Here is a 22,060-nt window from a genome sequence, read left to right as displayed (position 1 = left end):
TGTAAATTGATTTGATTTTTACGAAATCTCATAGATGGCGCTGTTTCAAATTTGTATACTAATAAATTCATTAAACTGATTCTCTGCCCAAATTACGTAAATGACATAGTTTTTATTGTGTAAAGCTAGATAATATAGCATGGCTTACCCGAAACCAACATTTAAACATGAGTCTTTAGATTGTACGCTGTCGTAATACACGGAATACGTAAGAAAAAAAAAGGTTCACAGCTCCTCCCCCGGAGGTGATAGCATGATAATATGTTTAAAAAAGCCTCACCCGGCCTGTTAGTAATATTCATGCAAAATTTGAAGTCAATCTATGCAGTACTTTTCGAGATTAGCCTGGACAAACATACAGACAAACAGACAAACAGACAAACAGACAAACAGACAAAAATTCTAAAAACTATGTTTTTGGCTTCTATATCGATTATAGATCATGGATTATGTATTCTTTTAAAAAAATATTCAATGTACAGTTTTGACTTTCCTACGATTTTATTATATGTATAGAAGATCCCACCGCAGGATTAGTGCGTTCATAGTTTTTTCGCTAAAACCAAAATTAAAAAAAAAATGCTTGCGGCCAAGTTTTGACTGGCAACCTAGTCGATATATAATATATATTCTCCTAATCTTATATATAAAAATGAATCGCAAAATGTGTTGGTAAGCGCATAACTCGAGAACGGCTGAACCGATTTCGATAATTATTTTTTTATTATATTCCTTGAAGTACGAGGATGGTTTTTATGTAGAGAAAACGTAAATATGTACCACGGGCGAAGCCGGGGCGGACCGCTAGTTATAAATATACATAAAAGTTTGATTTTAGCAAAAAATCTGTGAACGCACTAATCCTGCGGTGGGATCTTAGACTATTATTTATATAGCCAGTTAGTAGCGCTAACTCAGAACGAACATAATAGGCATAATAGTTTAGTTATAAATTAGTTTTATTTTAGTACCTATATTAGTTTCATAGCATTCAAAGCAATTTTTAAAGAACAGAAAAAAATTCGAACTCGCGTCTTTCGCCACACGGCCCGGATTCGAAACCTGCCTGTCCGATGTTTTTTCATCCTTTAAAAATTCGTAATTACTAGATATAAATCATAAGTATGTATTTTTCCTTATTATTTATGATACGATTTTATATCTGGAGATAGTTAGGCTAGAGAGTGATATATAGGGTTCTTTTTAACGAGGTCATATTTATGTATCCCATGGGAATTTCCTTTTCACTTTGGTGAAGCCGCGGGTGCCGGCCTAGAATAGCACTACCCCATCTCTACCAATGGGTGTCGTAAAAGGCGACTAAGGGTTAACTACATGCAAACGGGCAGTAGCGTTATGCATGATCTCCCCCACCATCAACTGCGCTCGCCAACCCGCCTGCCAAGCGTGGCGAAGTAAGTCCGACTTCGGGAAAGAGGTCAATCGTCGAATCCGACTCGGCTGGGCAGCGTTCGGGAAACTACGCAACATCTTTTCGTCCAAAATCGCTCAGTGCCTGAAGACGAAAGTCTTCTAGCAGTGTGTGTTACCGGTGTTGACTTATGGATCTGAGACGTGGTCGCTAACCGCGGGTATGGTGCAAAAGCTTCGCGTCGCTCAACGAGCTATGGAACGGGCTATGCTCGGGGTTTCTTTGCGTGATCGAATCAGAAATGAGGAGATCCGCAAAAGAACTAAAGTCACTGACATAGCCCACCGTATTAGTAAGTTGAAGTGGCGCTGGGCTGGGCATATAGCCCGCAGAACCGATGGCCGTTGGGGCAAAAAGGTTCTTGAGTGGCGACCACGTACAGGACGTCGCAGTGTGGGACGGCCTTCAACGAGGTGAACAGACGACCTGATCAAAGTGGCGGGGAGCCGCTGGAGTCAGGCCGCTGGTGATCGGTCGTTATGGAAATCTTTGGGGGAGGCCTATGTCCTGCAGTGGACGTCCTGAAAGGCTGGAATGATGATGAATGATGATGATGATGAAGCCGCCGGTAATCGCTAGTTTTAAGGAAATAGTTATTGTAAATGAAAATGTTTAATAAATACCTATAAACTATACTCATATTATAAAGCTGAAGAGTTTGTTTGTTTGTTTTCTTGAACGCGCTAATCTCAGGATTAAAATGAAAAAAAAAAAAAAGGATTAACGGGTCTGATTTGAAAAATAATACCACAATTCATTTATCGAGGACTAGCGACCCGCCCCGGCTTCGCACGGGTGCAATGCGGATACTAAATACACTACAGAAAAACTGTGAACGTTGTATATAAAAACATAGCGGCCCGGCCGGCCGGTACCGCCGCAAATGCTACGTCCCGCAATTTTTAAATCTGTAATATCTTCGAAAATATTCACTTAAATCACATGGTGTAAAGGGCTATATAGATCTATATTAAATGAACAATGTATTCAAGGTATTTAATTGGTTAAGGATTAATGCTGTATTGGTGAAAATCGCTTCGAAAATTAGCTATTAATTGTCGTAAAAAGTAAATGACAAAAAAATGTTATTGTGGGTTATCCATAAGAGATAGACATATACCATCGCGGACTTTTCTGTAGACCTTTTCAATGTGTATAATACTTAGTACATTATTTTGATAAAACTCGTAGGGTTCAGCCTGCGTTTGCAATATAAGCGGAAAAAATGTAATTTTTTACGACATCACATTAGAAACCTCAAAAATAACAGTACTTCTCCACTATTTAATGGATGTTATAATACATATAAACCTTCCTCTTGAATCACTCTATCTATTAAAAAAAACCGCATCAAAATCCGTTGCGTAGTTTCAAAGATTTAAGCGTACAAAGGGACATAGGGACATAGGGACAGGGAAAGCGACTTTGTTTTATACTATGTAGTGATAGTGATGAAGCATATACATAATTAATTAATTAGTATAGGCGCGCATCACGTTTTGACCAATAGTAGCTGAGCAATGCGGGTAAAAACGAGGGCATAGCTAGTATAATATAAAATAAATTGTACAAAGTATTAAGAGTGGTTAAAATACTTACTTTCTTCAGCCGAAGCCAGTTTGACGGTCTCCGCTTGCCCAGGAATCTTGTGTGATCTCCACAACACCCTGACTATTTGATGATACGCGACCGTCATCAATAGCAGGGGAATCCTGTGAACAATATAATTATTATACTATTATACAAGTAGTTTACATACAAACACAAAATGAGTAATATCAATTTTGTAGGTACAAATCTTTGTTTTAAAATAAATAATATTATGTACCCAACAGTTAGAAAATAGTTGCTACAAAGAAGAGCCAGTAAGCAACATTGTAGTTACTTCTTATAAATAATTTAAATCTTGCAAAAAGAATTTGTTAATAATAATGATTTGCCCTGTGCTTCAGGGACAAAATTCATTGGAATTGCACCCTCTCGATCGTGATAGAAATACCTTAACTCAGGAAAATCGGCACTTAAATAACAATTCTATTTTCATTTTTCTGAACCATACGCTACAGTAGATTTGGATTATAAATCTGGCCCCTTTTATGTCAAAATAATCGGAACTTTTGATATGCTAAGGGCGCTAAGGCCTCCACGCGTGGAAATAAATATTCCATTTTCCTCTTTGTGTATACTTATAATAATACACGTAGACTTCTCGTAGTATGTATTTCCATATATTTGATTTCACCCGAGTATTATATGTATATTTAGAAATGAAAAACTTTGTTACTGCTTTTAAACGCGAATATTTATTATGATCTTATGTCGAGTGGTGACGATCGTTATTTGAAACGTCGCGCGCGGTACACACAAATATGATTATTATTGCGCCGATTTGCGTTCTGTTTTCACCAAAGGATAGCATAGTTCTTGAGAAAAGTAGCACACCTTCAAATATGTTATTTAATAGGTTTTAGTGTGCTTTTCTACCAGAGATGTGACAGTCATGCTGTGAAATTGTGACCATTTCCACCATAGCGGTGCGAGTAAGATGTGCTATGAAGATGCGCAGCTCGAGCTTTGCGATGTCTCGATAGTAAGCTCTGCTTTGCACATAGCACGCATCAATAGCACACATCCATAGCACGAATCCTTCCATATAAAAAAACATTATCTTAGCTGAGACCGTTTCCACCAGTGCTACGTGCTATTTGCGTTAATGAATATGATTAGTGGAAACGCATCCACAGCAACATAGCATAGCACATCTCTGGTGGAAAAGCAGCTTAAGACTACGCGAGCGGAGCTGCAGGCACGGAAAGGTACAAAAACAATAGATGGCAAAAAACCATAGAATAATGACTAGGTAACAATAGAAATATAGTTTTATCTGCTTTTAGAAACTAAAATACACGAAGCTCGAACTTCCATAGCAAAACCTTGCCATGTTAAGTTCCGTAGACCCTAGTGTAGACCACAACAGAAGTGACAAACTACTATTTGTTCTTAGGTATTTAGTAATTGCTTTCTCTGTCTGTAATATTTGTCAACAGTGACAAATGAGCATGATTCAGCAGATTGCGTGAAACACCGGGATGAAAAAAGCGTCTATGTTTTTAGTATTAAAACTTTTTAAACAAATAATATTTGGAAAAAGAATTATATTTATAATTATAATTTGTGTTCCCCGATGAGTACAATATGGGGGTCTTCAAGAGGAGAGTGAACAGGTACATTCTAGGGAAGCACGCTCCATCTTAGGCCACATCTCAGCTTACCATCAGGCGAGATCGTGGCCAAGTGCTCCCCTATCGCAGCATAAAAAAAAAAAAAAAATGTTTTGGTGATATTATTTGTCCAGGAATAATGTTTTATAAATTGTATTATTTTTTTGTACTGCACATATCTACCTATTACAATATAAAAACATTGATAATAACAAATTGTCGTAAAAATTGGTACTACCTAGAATTTGTAAAAACAGAATAAATAACGAAGACACAAAAATAAAATATTTTAAAGTGAAACTTTTATTACATCGTCTCAAACTTTTTGGTCTGTGTAGCGCATGTCGCGTGACGGTCGGCTGCCGAGTAGGTATAAAGCAGTGTTCGGAAAGTTTCACTTTTACCGTGGTTTCATAAAACCACACAACATTTTTATTTTTTATAGTTTATTTTTATTTACATAAATAATCGTATTAAAATATATTTCAAACCAAATGATAGGTAACCTTGATCCAACATTGCGTAACCTTTCCCAAGGACTTGAATTTTCAAATTATAATTCGTTAGATTAAAGCTAATATTATCAAAGTTTGTGTTTTGTTAAATATCTCACTGTTTGATCGCGATTGAGTATACAATCGGCAGACATTTATTATGCTAGCTATACTTACTATGGTTTCACTCACTTACAACTAGCGGTCCGCCCCGGCTTCACCCGTGGTACCTACATGTTTACGTTTTTGAAGTGAAACTTCTTTATCGGGGTTGGACAAAAATTTAGTGTAACATTTTTGCGTTACGCCGTACGCGTGATATTTTTGCGTTACGCCGTACGCGTGACATTTTTGCGTTACGCCGTACGCGTGACATTTTTGCGAGCCATACTCGTGACATTTTTAAGGTCATAAAGAAGTTTAACTTCTTACGTGTGTACTCTAGTACACGCATACATTTTTTTTTTCATAAGAACCATCCTCGTACTTCAAGGAATAGATTCCGCAGCGCACGCGATGACAGAATTTTTATTAAGGAATTTTTTACACCTTGGGTTAGATTATTGCATTTTTGGTAAGGACCTCTAATTTTTTTTAAAATAGCCTTTGTTGCTCAGTGAAGATGCAGCTTTCTAATGGTGAAAGAATTTTTGAAATCGGTCCAGTAGTTTATGCGTGATAACCATACATACATACATAATTACAAACCTTTCCTCTTTATAATACTTATTAGTATAGATAACATCAATTATAATACGACCAAATTAAGAATATACTCACGTATAAAACCAAATTAAGAATTAACTAACGTATAAAAACAATAACATCAAGTATAATCCCACCAAATGCAATAGGTACTTACGTGTAAATAAAAACAACTTTAATGATATGCCACACGAAGTCACTAGTGGTAGACCAGGTAGCCGTGCACTGCACCAGGTATTCCAAGTTGAACCGGAGTGGTACCACCTTCACAGTGGTTAATACCACCAGTTCTGGTGTATCTGTAAATAAAATTATTATTAACGAGCGGTCCGCCCCGGCTTTGCCCGTGGTACATATTTCGATAAAAGGTATGTTCTTTCTCGGGGTCTAAAGATTATCTGTGCCAAATTTCATCAAAATCGGTCCAGTAGTTTATGCGTGAAAACCATACATACATACAAACCTTTCCTCTTTATGATATTAGTATAGATATTTAAAATTATTATTAACTAGCTTTCCGCCCGCGGCTTCGCCCGCGTTTTCAAAGAAAAACCCGCATAGTTACCGTTCCTTGGGATTTCCGGAATAAAACCTATCCTATGTGTTAATCCAAGTTACCCTCTATATGTGTGCTAAATTTCATTGTATTCGGTTGAGTAGTATTTGCGTGAAAGAGTAACAAACACACACAAACACATCCTTACAAACTTTCGCATTTATAATATTAGTAGGATAGGATAGGATTCTATCCATAATACACGGGTACCACCAGAAGGAAGATACCCGTTCCTTTGGGAGGCTTCCGTGGAGCACAGGTCCAACACGCAGAGGCCCTTGTTATTATTTTTAATTCTATACTATACGTGATATTTTTAATCTTAAATTATATAAAATTTAACTATTTTTTCTGTATAAATTAGGGAACAGGTGTATTTATAAGATGAGCGTAGCCAATATTCAACCTCAATTATGATAAATTATGCTAAACTGTTTTGATATAAAACAAATTATTTTGAGTAAAATAATAATTTTGTTTTAGTGTCCGACCGAACTTTCGGTTTCGGTTTCGGTTTCGGCCGAGTTTCGGCCAAAAATCAAGTTTCGGCCGCAGTTTCGGTTTCGGCCAAAATCGGCCGAAACTTTTGCCGAAACCGAAACTTATTTCGCAAGTTCAGTGAACGTAGTTCACACACGTTCACGCTCGCCTAACTTCGTTTTCCTCGGCAACGCTTTGACGGACGCTGTCAAAGCGTTGGTTGACCCACGCTGGTGGAAACAATTTTTGATTATCTATGTTGAGATTGGAACTGGGAGTAATAGTAATTAATAATTATTATTTTTATATAAGAGGTACCTAAAAGAGATTATTCTTCTAAGTACAAATACCAATCCAAAGTATTAAAGACTCTATTAATAAAGAAAAAGATCTCAAAATACCAATACTTAGTATTTAAAGTAACAGTTACAATTACTGATTTAGATGACTGATTTTACTGAGAACTTAATTTGAAAAAATAATAAAAATTATAACGCGTTTCATTAAAGAAACGAATCTTCAATGGCGGCCAAAGCTGACACTGACATATGGTAGGGTATTTTATTAATTATTTCAAATTGTTTATTGACAAACTTTTTTGTTATGGTATTTGTGTATTTATATGAATTATCATATTTACGTATACAGAATGCAACAAAATCCCCATAATACTTGTAATGAGCCCATAAAACTGAGCAACTTTTCCCAAAGAAAATATTTTGTCAAATTCCAAAAAAAACATTATTTAAGTACTATCGCAAATACATAATTGTCATTGTTAATTTATGATAAAAACTATTATAGGGAAAATCAAATACATTTTAGTGATTTTACTTTTCCCAATTTTTTTTGCATGCCGTACGGCCGTGTGTAAGCAAGAGGGAATGATAAGCGCCGCCATTTAAGATTCGTTTCTTTAATGACATGCGTTATAATTATTATAAAATTGTTATCTACACTAATATTATAAAGAGGAAAACTTTGTTTGTTTGTTTGTTTGATTGTAATGAATAGGCTCATAAACTACTGGACCGATTTTGATTAAATTTGGCACAGATAATCTTTAGACCCTGAGAAAGAACATAGGCTACCTTTTATTGCGAAATATGTACCACGGGCGAAGCCGGGGCGGACCGTTAGTTATTAATATTTTAAAAATATTATTTTTTTATCTTATATTAAATAAATGATTACAACAAATTTAATATACTGTGTTTTCATTTTATGCCCTAATTAAGGCAAAATAATAGGTAAAATCCCCCAAAGTTCAGTATTTTTAGAAATTTCATACTTGACCACGTGAGTTTCGGTTTCGGTTTCGGTTTCGGCCGAAACTGAAGCCACGGCCGAACATTCGGTTTCGGTTTCGGTTTCGGCCTGGAAACCAGTTTCGGTCGGACACTATTTTGTTTCTGAAAAGAGGGTTTAGTAAAATAACAAACTATATAAATTGCTAGAATGGATATAATTTTACGAACAATATCTAACGTAGATCTTAAAGCGATATTCATATAACATTTTCATCGATCGAACGAATGCTCATTCTAACACCATGTCAAATTATTTTAATATGTATAAACAGGCGTAGAGCATTCTTTCGTTGTTCTTTGTGCGTTCGAAAAGATTCTATGCAATGTTCTAATACTTCTAATACTGAATACGAGTTTTCGTTTACACTAAAAGATCACGAAAGAATGCTCTTGCTCTAGCTCTATGTTCGTTTGATGTAAGTGCACCGTTACACAATAATGTACCTACTGCTAAATATAATAATGCTGAAAAGCTTGTTTGTTTGAACGAGCGCATCTCAGTACCTACTTAAAACAGTTATGATTTGAAATATGATACAAAAATAGGAAAGTCCAATTTCAGGACCGACAAAGTTACGTTGGTAACTAGTGAAAATATAAGATGGAAAATAACAAAGGAATTAATATTTATTACAACAATCAACAGCTACGTATTAATTTTGAGTACACTCGAGATTTGTAAGTGCTCCAAAGGGATTTGGGAAATTTTCCCAAAGCACCTAATATCTTAATACTATTATAAAGGCGAAAGTTTGTAAGGATTTATGGATGTATGGATGTATGGATGTATGGATGTTTGTTACTCTTTCACGTAAAAACTACCGAACCGATTACAATGAAATTTAGCACACATATAGAGGGTAACTTGGATTAACACATAGGATAGGTTTTATCCCGTAAATCCCACGGGAACGGGAACTGTGCGGGTTTTCCTTTGAAAACGCGGGCGAAGCCGCGGGCGGAAATCTAGTTTATCATAAAACATGACACAACGATTTTAAGCTCACTAGGAATGATAATAGAGTTCATATTTCTTTGTTCACATGTTTGATGTTGTATTCTATACTTGATACGGAGTAACCACACATTAGCAACACAGAATTCAAACGATTTTATACTTACTGAACAATAGAGATAGGGTCCATATTACAAGAATGGCGGTCTTGGCTCGATTGATGGTGGATTTGAATTTGAGCGGGAAGCAGATCGCGTACCAGCGGTCCACTGAGATGAAGGTCAGCGTCAGCACTGACACTGTCACTGATACTGACTGCAACAAAATCAAATATATTTATAAATACTATAGAAAAAGCATAAGTGTAAATGATACCATTCTCAAACTCAAACTCAAACATTTATTTATTCAATTAGACTTCTTCGAGAAGCACTTCTGAATCGTCATTACATATTTTTTACATTTACCACCTATTCGGAAAGCAGCATCTACGGAGTGGAACCGGCAAGAAACTCCATAGTTGCTCTTTTTACCAATGTAAATGTTAATGTTTTAATAACTATTGCAATAAGTAATCTATGCATATATTATGGTTTTAAATGAATGTTATGATTTTAGTAAAATATATATCTAATATCTATAATCGTTAAATTTCTTATTTTTGACAAAAAATATTGTTTATCCAAATGTTAAACAGAATAAATCTAATACTAAAATACATTTGGTCCTAGATGTCGTAGCAAGATTTTTGCGAACAAAACTAATTTACTTTAATTTACTTATATCGAAATGTCTCAAGGACAAACTTAATTCGAAACCATTTTTGTTATTACTGCTATTAAATTTTCACTATGTGACCTACGTTATTTGTCCCTACTGTTATAAACACATTTGTTGTACGGATGTATGTTTGTTACTCTTTCACGCAAAAACAACTGGTCGGATCTAAATGAAATTTAGGTACAGAGATAGATTAATTAAATTATAGTCTGAATTACCACAAATGCTACTTCTCAGCCAGGTACCACGCGAGTTATTCCACGGCTTTCAGATACAAGAGTGTCTAATATATTTAAATATAGATATTATTTATTGTAATCTAGTATGATAGTATCTTCTGAGCAAATATGGACGCTCTAAAAATTACCTGTAAGTAGGTATATTATAGCCATCAAGGTCTTATTTTGTCATATTTTATAAGTAAACAATAAATAGATACCATAATTCTATATTAAATCTTTTATATTTCTTACGTGTCCTAGATGTCCTGACGCCTTAACAATACTAAGATATTGTTGAAGCGTGAAACCGGGATTTTAAGAAAGAAAACAAAATTGTATTGGGATGTCTCAAGGACATTCCGAATAAATATTATTTCATACTTTGACGAATAAAGTATACCTATATTATTTTAAGTATATTATCTGTGAAAGACAGTTGAAGTTTTGATTGAATACTTGATCAAAAATCTATTTCTGAACGATTTATCAAAGAATTAATAGGGTTACAATTATCTATACATTTATAAATATTAATAAAATAATGTCACAGATCAATTCATGTTATTTTACCAACTAAAATTATAAGTATTTCAATCAACGCTGTATAGAAATAGTAATGCTAAAAACTATAAATCGTAAACGTTTCAATCATTGCTCTGAAAGCGATTCTATGCATTAGAAAAGATCTAAAATTTATAGTAGATATTTTAGTATCTAGTGTGGATAGGAAAGTAATTTATAAATCTATAAATAAAAGATTAATTCAGGATTTCAATGTTATACATCACATAAATTATTATGTATGTTTAACTGTAGAATGCGTTTCAGGCCAAAAAAATTAAATAATATTACTATCATTTGTAAATTTTCTATTTTATAAATATTTTGAAAGGAAAACGAAACTTTAGGATTAAAAAAAGTATATAAATCATAATATAAATTAAGATTTTTAATTAAAACAAGTTTAATCACTCATTTCAAAATGTAGAGTAGTCTTAAAACTCTATCTATATTGACTTGTGAAAAATTAACGCAAGAAAAAATGTAAAAAAAAGCTTTGAAGCATAGTTATCGAGACAATAACTTGAAATAAATGAATAAAACCCTAAACCAAAGCCTTAAACTTTTATTCATGTAAACTTTGCTTTTTGCTTTTGAATATATATCACATACTAGCGGTCCGCCCCAGCTTCGCCCGTGGTACCTACATGTTTAAACTATCCTATCTCTCAAGTTGGATCGAACTGCACATGGTGTGCGAATTTTATTATATAAGATTTATATTAGATTAAGATATTCACTCATATTTAAAACACTACCCCCGATTTCATTGTTTCGGTCGAGCAAAATTTTCATTCAGCTTTTCTATTATAATAGTATCCATAAACTGCCTAAAAATTACATTAGCATAGAGAAAATACTGAAAGCCAACGTCAAAACTCCATTATAGTGCCGCAAGTTCATTGCTCCGCCATGACAGATTTTTCCATGAAAGTTCCCTTCAAACGTCAGTGAAATAAAAATAATTGAACATCTAGAAGCATCGATGCATGGCGTACAGCCATAAAGCCTATTTCTTTGTATTGTTGTTCAAAAAATTTAACAATAGAAGGGTTATCCGTCGACAGGTTGACGGAAATCTTTTGTTCGTTTAGTAAAATGTTTTGTTGAAAAATTTTACGTCAAGATTAGTCAAAATCGACCTATTTTGATAGAATGCTATCAATTGCAATGCATCTGTTAGCAAAAATATTTTTGTAGATTAAAAAAACTTATTTCTGCTTTGATCCTGTTATCGTAATTATTCTTCAATTTATAGTTATATTTATTTATAGATTCGTTATTTTTGCCTAAGTATATATTCGTTTCGTTCATATTTTTTTTAAGTCTGAGCAAGCAAAAGGGCCGGTTGGCATGGGATGTTAAATGGTCATATTATCATTGAATTACTATGTACTACATACATACGTAGTAATAATACCTTAATGCATATTATTAACAATTTTAAATTAAAATACAGTTATCGTACTATTAATATATTGGCTATAAACAAACTATTTCTCTTATTTTGCGGTGCTGATTTTTAATTCTAGCTCTACAATTAATTCCCTTTGACTCTAACGTAAATAAGTTTGTAAGCTCGACTTAAATTTCAATTTACCAATGAATTCGTTATCTTAAAGGACAATGAAAACAATTGAGGGTTTATCTAAATAAATGCAGACATTAATTGGGTTTGAAAGGGTTTATTTTTCACGGTGAACGGTAAACTGTATCCATTAAGGAAGGTTTTGTAAATAAACACCCTTTTAGTAATATTATCGGCTGCTTTTGTGACGTATTATTTTTAGTGCTGTATGAATAAATGTTTTAGAACGCGCTAGCCACGAAAACTAAATAACCCAGGGTAAAAACAACATGGGACATATATAGCTTAATACAATAAAAAATAATATAGTTTTCTGTTGGTGAAAGACTCGTAAAAATTGATGCTGCATTTTCTGAGTTTATCTTTTACAATCATTTTAAAATATCAATTCATTCTCCTTATTACCAAGAAAAGCGAGCTCTATACTATCTCAGATACCATTTTATCGTACACTTTTATGATAAACTATGGTACTTATAAGTTTGGGCTTTGAAATAGCATATTTTTTATTCATATTTAGATGTGATTCATATTTATGTGTGTGATCATAAAACAAGTTGGCTTTAGGTACCCTTAATCAAAAAGTTTGGCAAATTTAGGTACCTATGAAACTTAGCCCTTTGAGAGCACCAGTTTTTACTAGTTTTATCATAGATAAATTTACATCATTAGTCATCGTCAATCTGGATATTTCCTGAACCCATTTTAAAGAGTTCGCTTTCTGCTCTGGACCCGACTAATGGTATCTTTTGTTGTTGAAGGTTAGCGTCCGTATTCACAAACGACTTTCCGGAAAGGATTTTTGATACAAATGTTACGTTATGAAATTGTAAGAAATAAATTTTGGTATTTTTGGTCGAGATTTCCATGTGTTTCTTATATTCATTTACAGAACTGTTGGTTTGTTACAAATTATTCGCAATATTCGCTTTTGCCAAAACTCATTCTTAAAATTACCTTTCCCACACGTAATATTATTTCTGTAATATTATTTAGTTGCGTATGCAACTAAATAATATTAAAGAATATGCTATAATCAGTTAAAATTAATAATAATATCAGACTATCAGTTTGAAGTGCTCTAACTGTAGGTCTTTTAGGTATAACATTGCCTGCTGAATTGACATATCCTTTTATAATAGCCACTGTGTTAATAAACAATATAGAACAATACATACCTGAAAATAAAGCAGTATTTTGCACAGCGCATCTCCCAAAAACCACGTCTCCGTCACATCCCACAAAACCGTAGCTGGCAAACAAAACAGAATCACCATGAAATCAGCTACAGCCAAATTCACAAGGAAGTAATTAGTCACTGTCCTCATCGAATGGTTTCTATACACGGCCACACACACTAACGAATTCCCGACCAATCCAATAATGAATACAGCTGTGTGCGTGGCTATCAACATCCATTCGTAGGTTCGAGGATAGATGTAGTCATTCAACATTGAAATGTATTCCGCTCTTGATAAGTTACAATATTCAACAGCACCAACGCACACTTCTGTGTCATTTTCTTTTTTTATAGCATCTTCTAGCTCTACGTTTGTTTCTTTCTCGTCTTCTTTGACTGCTCTTTTAAATCTATCAAAGACTAGTCTATCTTGAAATTCATTATAATATACTAAAGGGTCTTCTTCATCTTGATTGTTTTTTTCTAAATCTTTACTTAATTCTATTCTATCTTTTATATTTATCTTATCTAAAATCGTTGTTATTTCAACATCATTATATGATTCCAATTGCTCATACGCTTCATATGTGTAACTATTTGCTAAAGTAAGTATAACAATGACTAGAATTTTATTCATTTTTCTTTGGTAGGGTTTCCTTTTAGATCTTCATGTACATCATTTAAGACCTGAAACAATAGAAATAAATAATTAAATTAAGTTATTCTTTACTTGGCTTAAATTAGATGACTTCACAAGGTTTAGATGTTTTTCTGAATCAATAAACAGATCTTTCCTTCTGAAGATATCCCTTAAAGTATCTTGACTACATAATAATATGTATGTGTCTTCTTCATGTTACAGTTATAGAATTGCTGCTGATAACTAGCTTTTAGTTAAGTCGTAACGTATTGATAAAAATAACTAAGCGTATTGTTCTAGATATTTTAATCGTTAAAGATCGACTCAATTGTGTTAAACTGAATTTATAAGACTGAATTTATATTATTTTATTAGTGGTAGCATAAATCGAACTGAGAATTCCTTGAAAAGATTACAGTTTTGGACGTCGTTTGCCTTCTGACGTGACTGCTTTGAGAATTGCAGATTCATTGCATTTAATAGTTTCCTTTGCGATATCAAAACTTCTGTTGGCTATATTAGGAATACGGTTTATATAGCATCCCCTTTCATTGAAAATTCAGTCTGACTTGAATCAAATTTGCAAGTTGTTTCTACGAATGTGAGGGATTTCTATTTTGTCAGCATTTCTAGGTAACTAACTGTATTCTGAAAACTATTAGGGTATTTAGAATTTTATCATAGTGTAGTTGTAAATTTAAGCCATTTGCATAAATTTACAGTTACGTAATTAAATTTAAATACCAGTATTATATTTTATTTCTGTAGGTACTTAATCACGTCTTTATTATATTTCGATACAATGATATCAATGAAGACATCGTCTATACTTTACATATTGCAATAAAGGAAAACTAAATGTATTCATGTTTTCACCACATTTTTAACTATATTAACAAAACGATGGGTATATGCAAGAAAATAAAAATACATTCTTACATCATCATATTGAACTATGAATAAAAATTCAATAATTGATTATCCTGAGTCCTGACCATGACATTCATTACAATTTGTTCTTTCAATTATAATGTAAACAATATTTGACGTCATCTATTAAGTCCTCCCTAGACGGTAATGCAAGCTTTATACGTAAGAATTATCAAGCTGCTTGAGTCAAACATAAACTCATACATTTATACAGTTCGCGTAGAGCATGAGTATAGTGTATGAAACACTAAGGTTTTGCATGACCTTTTTACTAGTATAGAATACTATAATATAATAATACTAGTGATCCACCCCGGCTTCGCCCGTGGTACCTACATGTTTAAACTATCCTATCTCTCAAGTTGGATCGAATTGCACATGGTGTGCGAATTTTATTATAATCGGTTAAGTGGTTTAGGAGTCCATTGAGGACAAACATTGTGACACGAGATTTATATATATTAAGATTATCAGTGGCATGATATACATCGATCTACACGATCAAGCGTGCAGGATACAAAATATAAAGCACAATAATCAACTACCAGCACGTAGTTTACTCGTCATTCATTTCAATAATTATAGGCCCACTACACAATAGGCAGCGTTGGCCCAACAATTGATTATCGATGTTTGCCGCCATTACGGTGATTATGAAAAACATCTACAAGATGGCCGATCATAGACATTTAGACCGTCGATACTACCGTGATTGCCTCTACTCGCCCAACGCTGCCCATTGTGTACGTACAGAGAGCCCATTAAATTAACCGATCATTCATCCATAAACCACGTAACGCATGTCATGCTGCAATATCGTCTAGAGACAACATTACTGCGAATACAAACACGCCTAATTTAAACAAGCAAGTGGTATTGGATACAAAAAGGTGTGATATAATTATGTTTACATTCAATTACGCCATTTTATAAGCCTATTTCATTAAAACATCTGCGAATAATGTTAATAACACTTGTAACGTAATGAGAAGATGCTTAATCTTTAAAGCTTTTGAAATTTTCGGCGCCTGTTTCTATGGACATTATAAGCGTATTTTAATGCTGGGAAAATTTGTGATCTTCAAATTCTGTATCGATACACCTTATATTACACTATAACACCTTTACAATATGATTCCCTATATATCTAGTACCGATTTTGATAATACTGTATTGTCGTGTTTATTGTTTTTTTTATAATGAATAGGCAGACGTTTGACCACGATCCCACCTGATGGGAAGCGGCGATGTGGTCTACTTGGATGCACGTCTGCCTAGAAGAAGCCTGTTCATCCTCGCTTTAATTGTCAGGAAGATCTTGTGAGGAAAATCTAGAAAGCGCCAATATTAACGAAAGTTACGACTATTTAAACTTCACGAGTTGGAAACTCTGCGCGAAGACAGGACATTTTTTTGAAGGCATTAAACCTTTAAGCCAGGCCATTAAAGCCTGGTTACATCGAAGACAGGACAACGATTTTCGGGCCAGGGAAAGTGATAGAACTAAACGACCTATATAGCGCTGTCATTTTTCCACACTGGAAATATCTAATACTGCTTAAGACATCATGGTGCAGGGCTGCTAATAATCTATAGGTACCTTAATGTTATAAAGCTGAAGAGTTTGTTTGTTTGAACGCGCTAATCTCAGAAACTACTGGTCCGATTTGAAAAATTATTTCGGTTTTAGATAGCCCATTTATCGAGCAAGGCTATAAGCCATATTATCATCACGCTAAGACCAACGGGAGCGGAGAAATGCGGGTAAAACCGCGGGGCAAAGCGAGTACTTTATAAGTATTGCAATATTATATTCTTATTAATATTATTATCGACACGTGCTCCAGTAGATATTTTTAGATAAGGTATTGTTTCTGTGAAATCCAAAATCCTTGTGCTATTTATAACAAGATGAATTCCGATATACAGGGTGGGAAGTTTGAATGGGATCTGGAGGAAAAGTACTTGAAATACTGGAGAGATAGCAAATTTGCGGAAGGGGAACTTTCCTTTATTTTTAAAAAGCAATAGAACTGCATTTATATATTTGCAAAAATTCACTTCTCACTACCGGGTTGTCGCGATGAAGAATCGAACAAGCTAAAATTATAAATTGTTAGCTTGAGGCATGGTAAAAGTATTTTTCCGCTAGGACCCATAGAAAATATTATCTACCCTGTATACCCACATATAGCGTATTCAGATATATCTAATACAATTTCACCACAAAATATTTATACATTAACCAATGAGCAGAAACCTTAAATAATAAAACTTAGACCTGTCGATTGACTTAATTCGATTATTGGTAAAGATCAAACCGACTGTTTAATTAATGTTATTCTTTCTTTCTTAGATAAGGTAAAATATTGAATGAATCGAACTTATTGAAACGAAAATAGATACAGTAAAGGTCAAAGAGAAAAGTGTTTCATTGATTTGTTTCCGCGAGAACTAGTAATGAAAAATAAGATAATATATCAACACTAGCGGTCCGCCCCGGCTTCGCCCGTGGTACATGTTTACGTTTTCTCTACATAAGAACCATCCTCGTACTTCAAGGAATATAATTAAAAAAGAATTATCGAAATCGGTTTAGCCGTTCTCGAGTTATGCGCTTACCAACACATTTTGCTATTCATTTTTATATATCAACATAACTTTCAGTAAAATCAGAAAAAAATCTATTTTTTTTTTGTAGGATAAAAGAACTAAGAAGTCTGTAAAAACAAAAAAATTGTGTGCCAAGCACACGTATCAGAAGTGGAAGTCTTTGGCAAGATTCAAAGATGCCAAAATCGTCGCCTTACTCCACGACGTGACGGTATTGTCATGATGCGACCTTGGAATTTTACTCTCAACGCGCCTAAAGAAGTTTGACTTCCAGAATAAAACAATGGTTATAAATTATAATTGTTGTTTTCTTTTGTATGTTATTTTCAAAATTTTTTAGAGTTTACATTCAATAGGTATATAAAACTATTGAAATCAAGATGAATCGTAGTGCAAAAGTATCTTTCTACAATAAAAATTCTGGACAACAATCTAATGATAAATTCACAATATTTGCTCTTTGATAAACATATTATTTTATTTTCACATAAAAACCTTCATATTATAGTCTCGAGAGACTAACAAAGAGCTTAGGTATGTTTCTATTCTTTATTATATCTCTTTGATTCATTTCAAATATTCAGAAATACTCAAGCTACTATATTCTTTCTTATATATAAAAATGAATCGCAAAATGTGTTGGTAAGCGCATAACTCGAGAACGGCTGAACCGATTTCGATAATTCTTTTTTTATTGTATTCCTGGAAGTACGAGGATGGTTATTATGTAGAGAAAACGTAAACATGTACCACGGGCGAAGCCGGGACGGACCGCTAGTACTTTATAAAATCAAACAAAACATGAGCTAAATTTATCCCAAAATCTATTAAAAAAGCAGGCAGCTATACATTCAAAAATTTTCCAACAAAATGTACTCCAGATGAATATTGAGTCAATAGCTCAGCTTATCCCAAAAACTATTAAAAAACCAGACAGATACATTCAAAAATTTTCCAACAAAACGTACTCAGAACACACATACCGATCATACACAAAACCCCAAACAACATCCCAGGTTAATCCACTACGTAAACAGATCGCTGGTGAATTAAAAGGGAACATTAATAAACACGTATTTATAAATCAAACCTCGTATTTACATTTTTTACAAACATCTTGTCTCCCGTCTATTAACGCCTGAAACGTAAACATGGAGCCGTAAACAGTGGCTGGCCTTGTGAATTATCGAAAATATTGCCTCAAACATTGAAGATCATTCACGCAGCGAAACGAAGTCGCTAGCTGTATATAAACGCTTGCTGAGTACGTCAAAATCTATACTAATATTATAAAGATGAAGAGTTAATATTATTACTATTTGAAAAATGTAACTGATATAATAATATGAAAAGTGTTACTACAGCATTTCATAGGGTAACTATTGAACCTGCTTTCCATACGAAATGTAAATAAGTTATTTAAGTATTTTATATGAAAAATTGAAATAATATTTGAAAGCAATTACAGCGTCTTATCGGCTCTTCTCTAGCTTCCGAAAATGTATTATAATTTATGACAATCCATAAACGATTCAAAGAAGTCTTATAAGTTTGACATTCATTTTGTTTGTTTGTACATAATGTTATTCCCGAAAATCCTTATTTGACCGATTTCAAGAAAAGGAGGTTCTCAATACCTTTTCCTTATCCTTATTACTTCAGAAATCCGTTTATTGCTTGATTGGGAAAATTCTTCTTAGAATCTATAAATGTCATAAAAGAAATCCAGTTCCTTTAGAATAATGTCTATTATCGAAAATCAATGACATATTTTGGAATGCTTTTATAATGTTAGGTACTATGAGTATAGATGATAAAATTTAATTATTCAGAAAACGTATTTTGAAAACATGAAACACAACTAGGTATGACAATAACAACGCCAGCAATCTAAGAAAATGTATTATTTTACTAGCGGTCCGCCCCGGCTTCGCCCGTGGTACATGTTTACGTTTTCTCTACATAAGAACCATCCTCGTACTTCAAGGAATATAATAAAAAAAGAATTATCGAAATCAGTTTAGCCGTTCTCGAGTTATGCGCTTACCAACACATTTTGCGATTCATTTTTATATATAAAGACTAGCGGTCCGCCCCGGCTTCGCCCGTGGTACATGTTTACGTTTTCTCTACATAAGAACCATCCTCTTACTTCAAGGAATATAATAAAAAAATAATTATCGAAATCGGTTCAGCCGTTCTCGAGTTATGCGCTTACCAACACATTTTGCGATTCATTTTTATATATAAGAAGATTATTTAATAAAACATTATAATATTTAATAAATCACTATTTCGAACGTCTAGTATACCTTTTTCAATCTTAAACTTTTAAATCTTAAAGACTTCAATGATTTATTCATAAACTTGAACACATACTATGTAGTAGGTACCTCTTCTAGTTATTAGATTCACAAGGGATTCCACAAGTCGAAAACACATTTATTCGGTATAATTTAGTACGATTCACGCACCTGCGATCGCTATACGATGTAAATAAACTTATGTCGTCTGCATAATCGGACCCTTGAAAAGGGTCTGACTGTAAACGATAGTTTAACATAGAATCAGTAACAGTTGCCCTTTAAACCCTTGCAAAAAGGGCTAGCTTTGTTCTCGAAGCTTTTCTAACTGTATCCTTGTATGTTTGTATTTTTATCACGTTGTGGTGGAGTGTTTTCAGGACATGAATTTTTTGTCTGAAGAGAAGAACCATTTGGCTAATTTTTACCATGGTAAATCTCATTCCCAAGGGAATTTCTGTGACCTCGCGAAATCTTTGTAGTATAGATAATAAATAAATAAATAAATATTATAGGACATTATTACACAAATAATAGGCAATAGCTGTGAGTACGTAACTAAGTTTTTGGCGTAGTGGAGGAAGTTTGGGCAGTTTTAGTACATTTTCACATGAGCTATCTTTCGCCCTACGCTAAAAAGTAAAAAGTTGTATATATATGTGTATGGAACATTGATTCCAAGAACTGATTTTCATATTTTTTTGGACGGTGATTCATACAGTTTAAGACAACAGATTTATTTATCGGTATTTTATAAAGGTGAGAGATTGATTGTTTTGCGAGTTTTAACCGATTTCATTGTTTATTTTACCTGAAAAAGCTACATTATCATGTTTAATAATTATAGAGTATAAATTTTGAGTTTTTATTCCGGGTAAACGACCAGCCATGAATAAAAATATATGAATTTGAATTTGAATTTGAAAAATCTGTCTTTAGTCACACTTATGATAGACCGCCATTTTAGATTCGTTTTTTTATTGGAACGGCTTATACCCCCCTTACCAGGAAGGTTGATGACCTTTTTTGTAGAAAATATAATATACTTATTATAATATCAAAAAGCATCACATATAAATAATGACTATTGAACCTACATAGTCACAATTTATAACATTAACATTTTTTTCTTAGATTGCATAGGACAGGAACTGATTTCATTGTTAGATATTTTTATTTCAATTTATGCGAGGGCAGATCTTTAAATATCCAATAAAATATAAGAACGCCAAAGTCAATGCAAAGAAGCTTTGACAAAAAATTTCTCCCACGTCATAAAATAAATCCTATTGAAAATTGAGATCATTCATTACAATGATGGAATTCATAGAATTATGAATTCATAGAATAATGAAAGGAACAGTTTTCAACATTTTGTCAAAACGGAACTATATATTTTCAAAAGATTTTTTTTTAATTTTCTCGATGGAAAGAAAAAAAATTAGTGTAACATTTTTTCGTTACGCGTGACATTTTTCCGTTACGCGCCATCTTTTTCTTATCCCTACCACGCGTGATTCGACGTATTTCTGTAAAGTTGCATATAGTAAATTATTTTTTGAAAAATAAGGTCATAAAGAAGCTTCACTTCTTACGTGTGTACACTAGTACACGCACCCTTTTTTTACTATTAGAAATTATTATTATGGTATCTTATCTAGGTACATCTTTACCAAGTAACTCGGTTTCTACGCTTATGTCAGGAACTACGGGTTTGTTTGAAAGTTCTATCTGTGTTGGATAGTCTATTTATCGAAGAACATAAGAAGGCTATATTTATAGGTAACATCACGCTACGACAGTTAATACGAGTGGTCTAGAAATGCGGGTAAAACCGCAAGGCTCGGCTAGTCACAATACTATTATAAAGGCGAAAGTTTGTATGGATGTTTGTTACTCTTTCACGTAAAAACTACTGAATGGATTTGAATGAAACTTTACCACAATATAGCTTATACATCAGAATAACACATAGGATAGGTTTTATCCCGGAAATCCCACGGGAACGGGAACTATGCAGGTTTTCCTTTGAAAACGCGGGCGAAGCCGCGGGCGGAAATCTAGTCTTTAATATTAGTAAATGAGCATTCA

At 33.5% G+C, this 22,060-nt stretch overlaps 1 protein-coding gene across 1 annotated transcript in view; it reads right to left on the bottom strand.

The window, feature by feature from the left end:
- Positions 1-22,060, bottom strand: part of LOC149477198 (orexin/Hypocretin receptor type 1-like) — an 88,123-nt gene that overhangs the window by 24,905 nt on the left and 41,158 nt on the right. The window contains exons 2-5 of the mRNA XM_089710597.1: positions 13,482-14,170; positions 9,321-9,468; positions 6,010-6,151; positions 3,032-3,144 (exon numbers count right to left, since the gene is read on the bottom strand). Of these exons, the coding sequence (XP_089566723.1) occupies positions 3,032-3,144; positions 6,010-6,151; positions 9,321-9,468; positions 13,482-14,120 (1,042 nt within the window). The 5' untranslated portion in view covers positions 14,121-14,170. The remainder of the gene's footprint in view (positions 1-3,031; positions 3,145-6,009; positions 6,152-9,320; positions 9,469-13,481; positions 14,171-22,060) is intronic.

The sequence above is a fragment of the Colias philodice genome, chromosome 25 (genome assembly GCF_061535455.1).
Source record: "Colias philodice isolate Cphi_HAF_F1 chromosome 25, ilColPhil1 Martin Lab GWU primary, whole genome shotgun sequence".
Classification (NCBI taxonomy): domain Eukaryota; kingdom Metazoa; phylum Arthropoda; class Insecta; order Lepidoptera; family Pieridae; genus Colias; species Colias philodice.
Note: the sequence above shows the minus strand (reverse complement) of the source record. Positions and strands in the feature narration are given on the sequence as shown.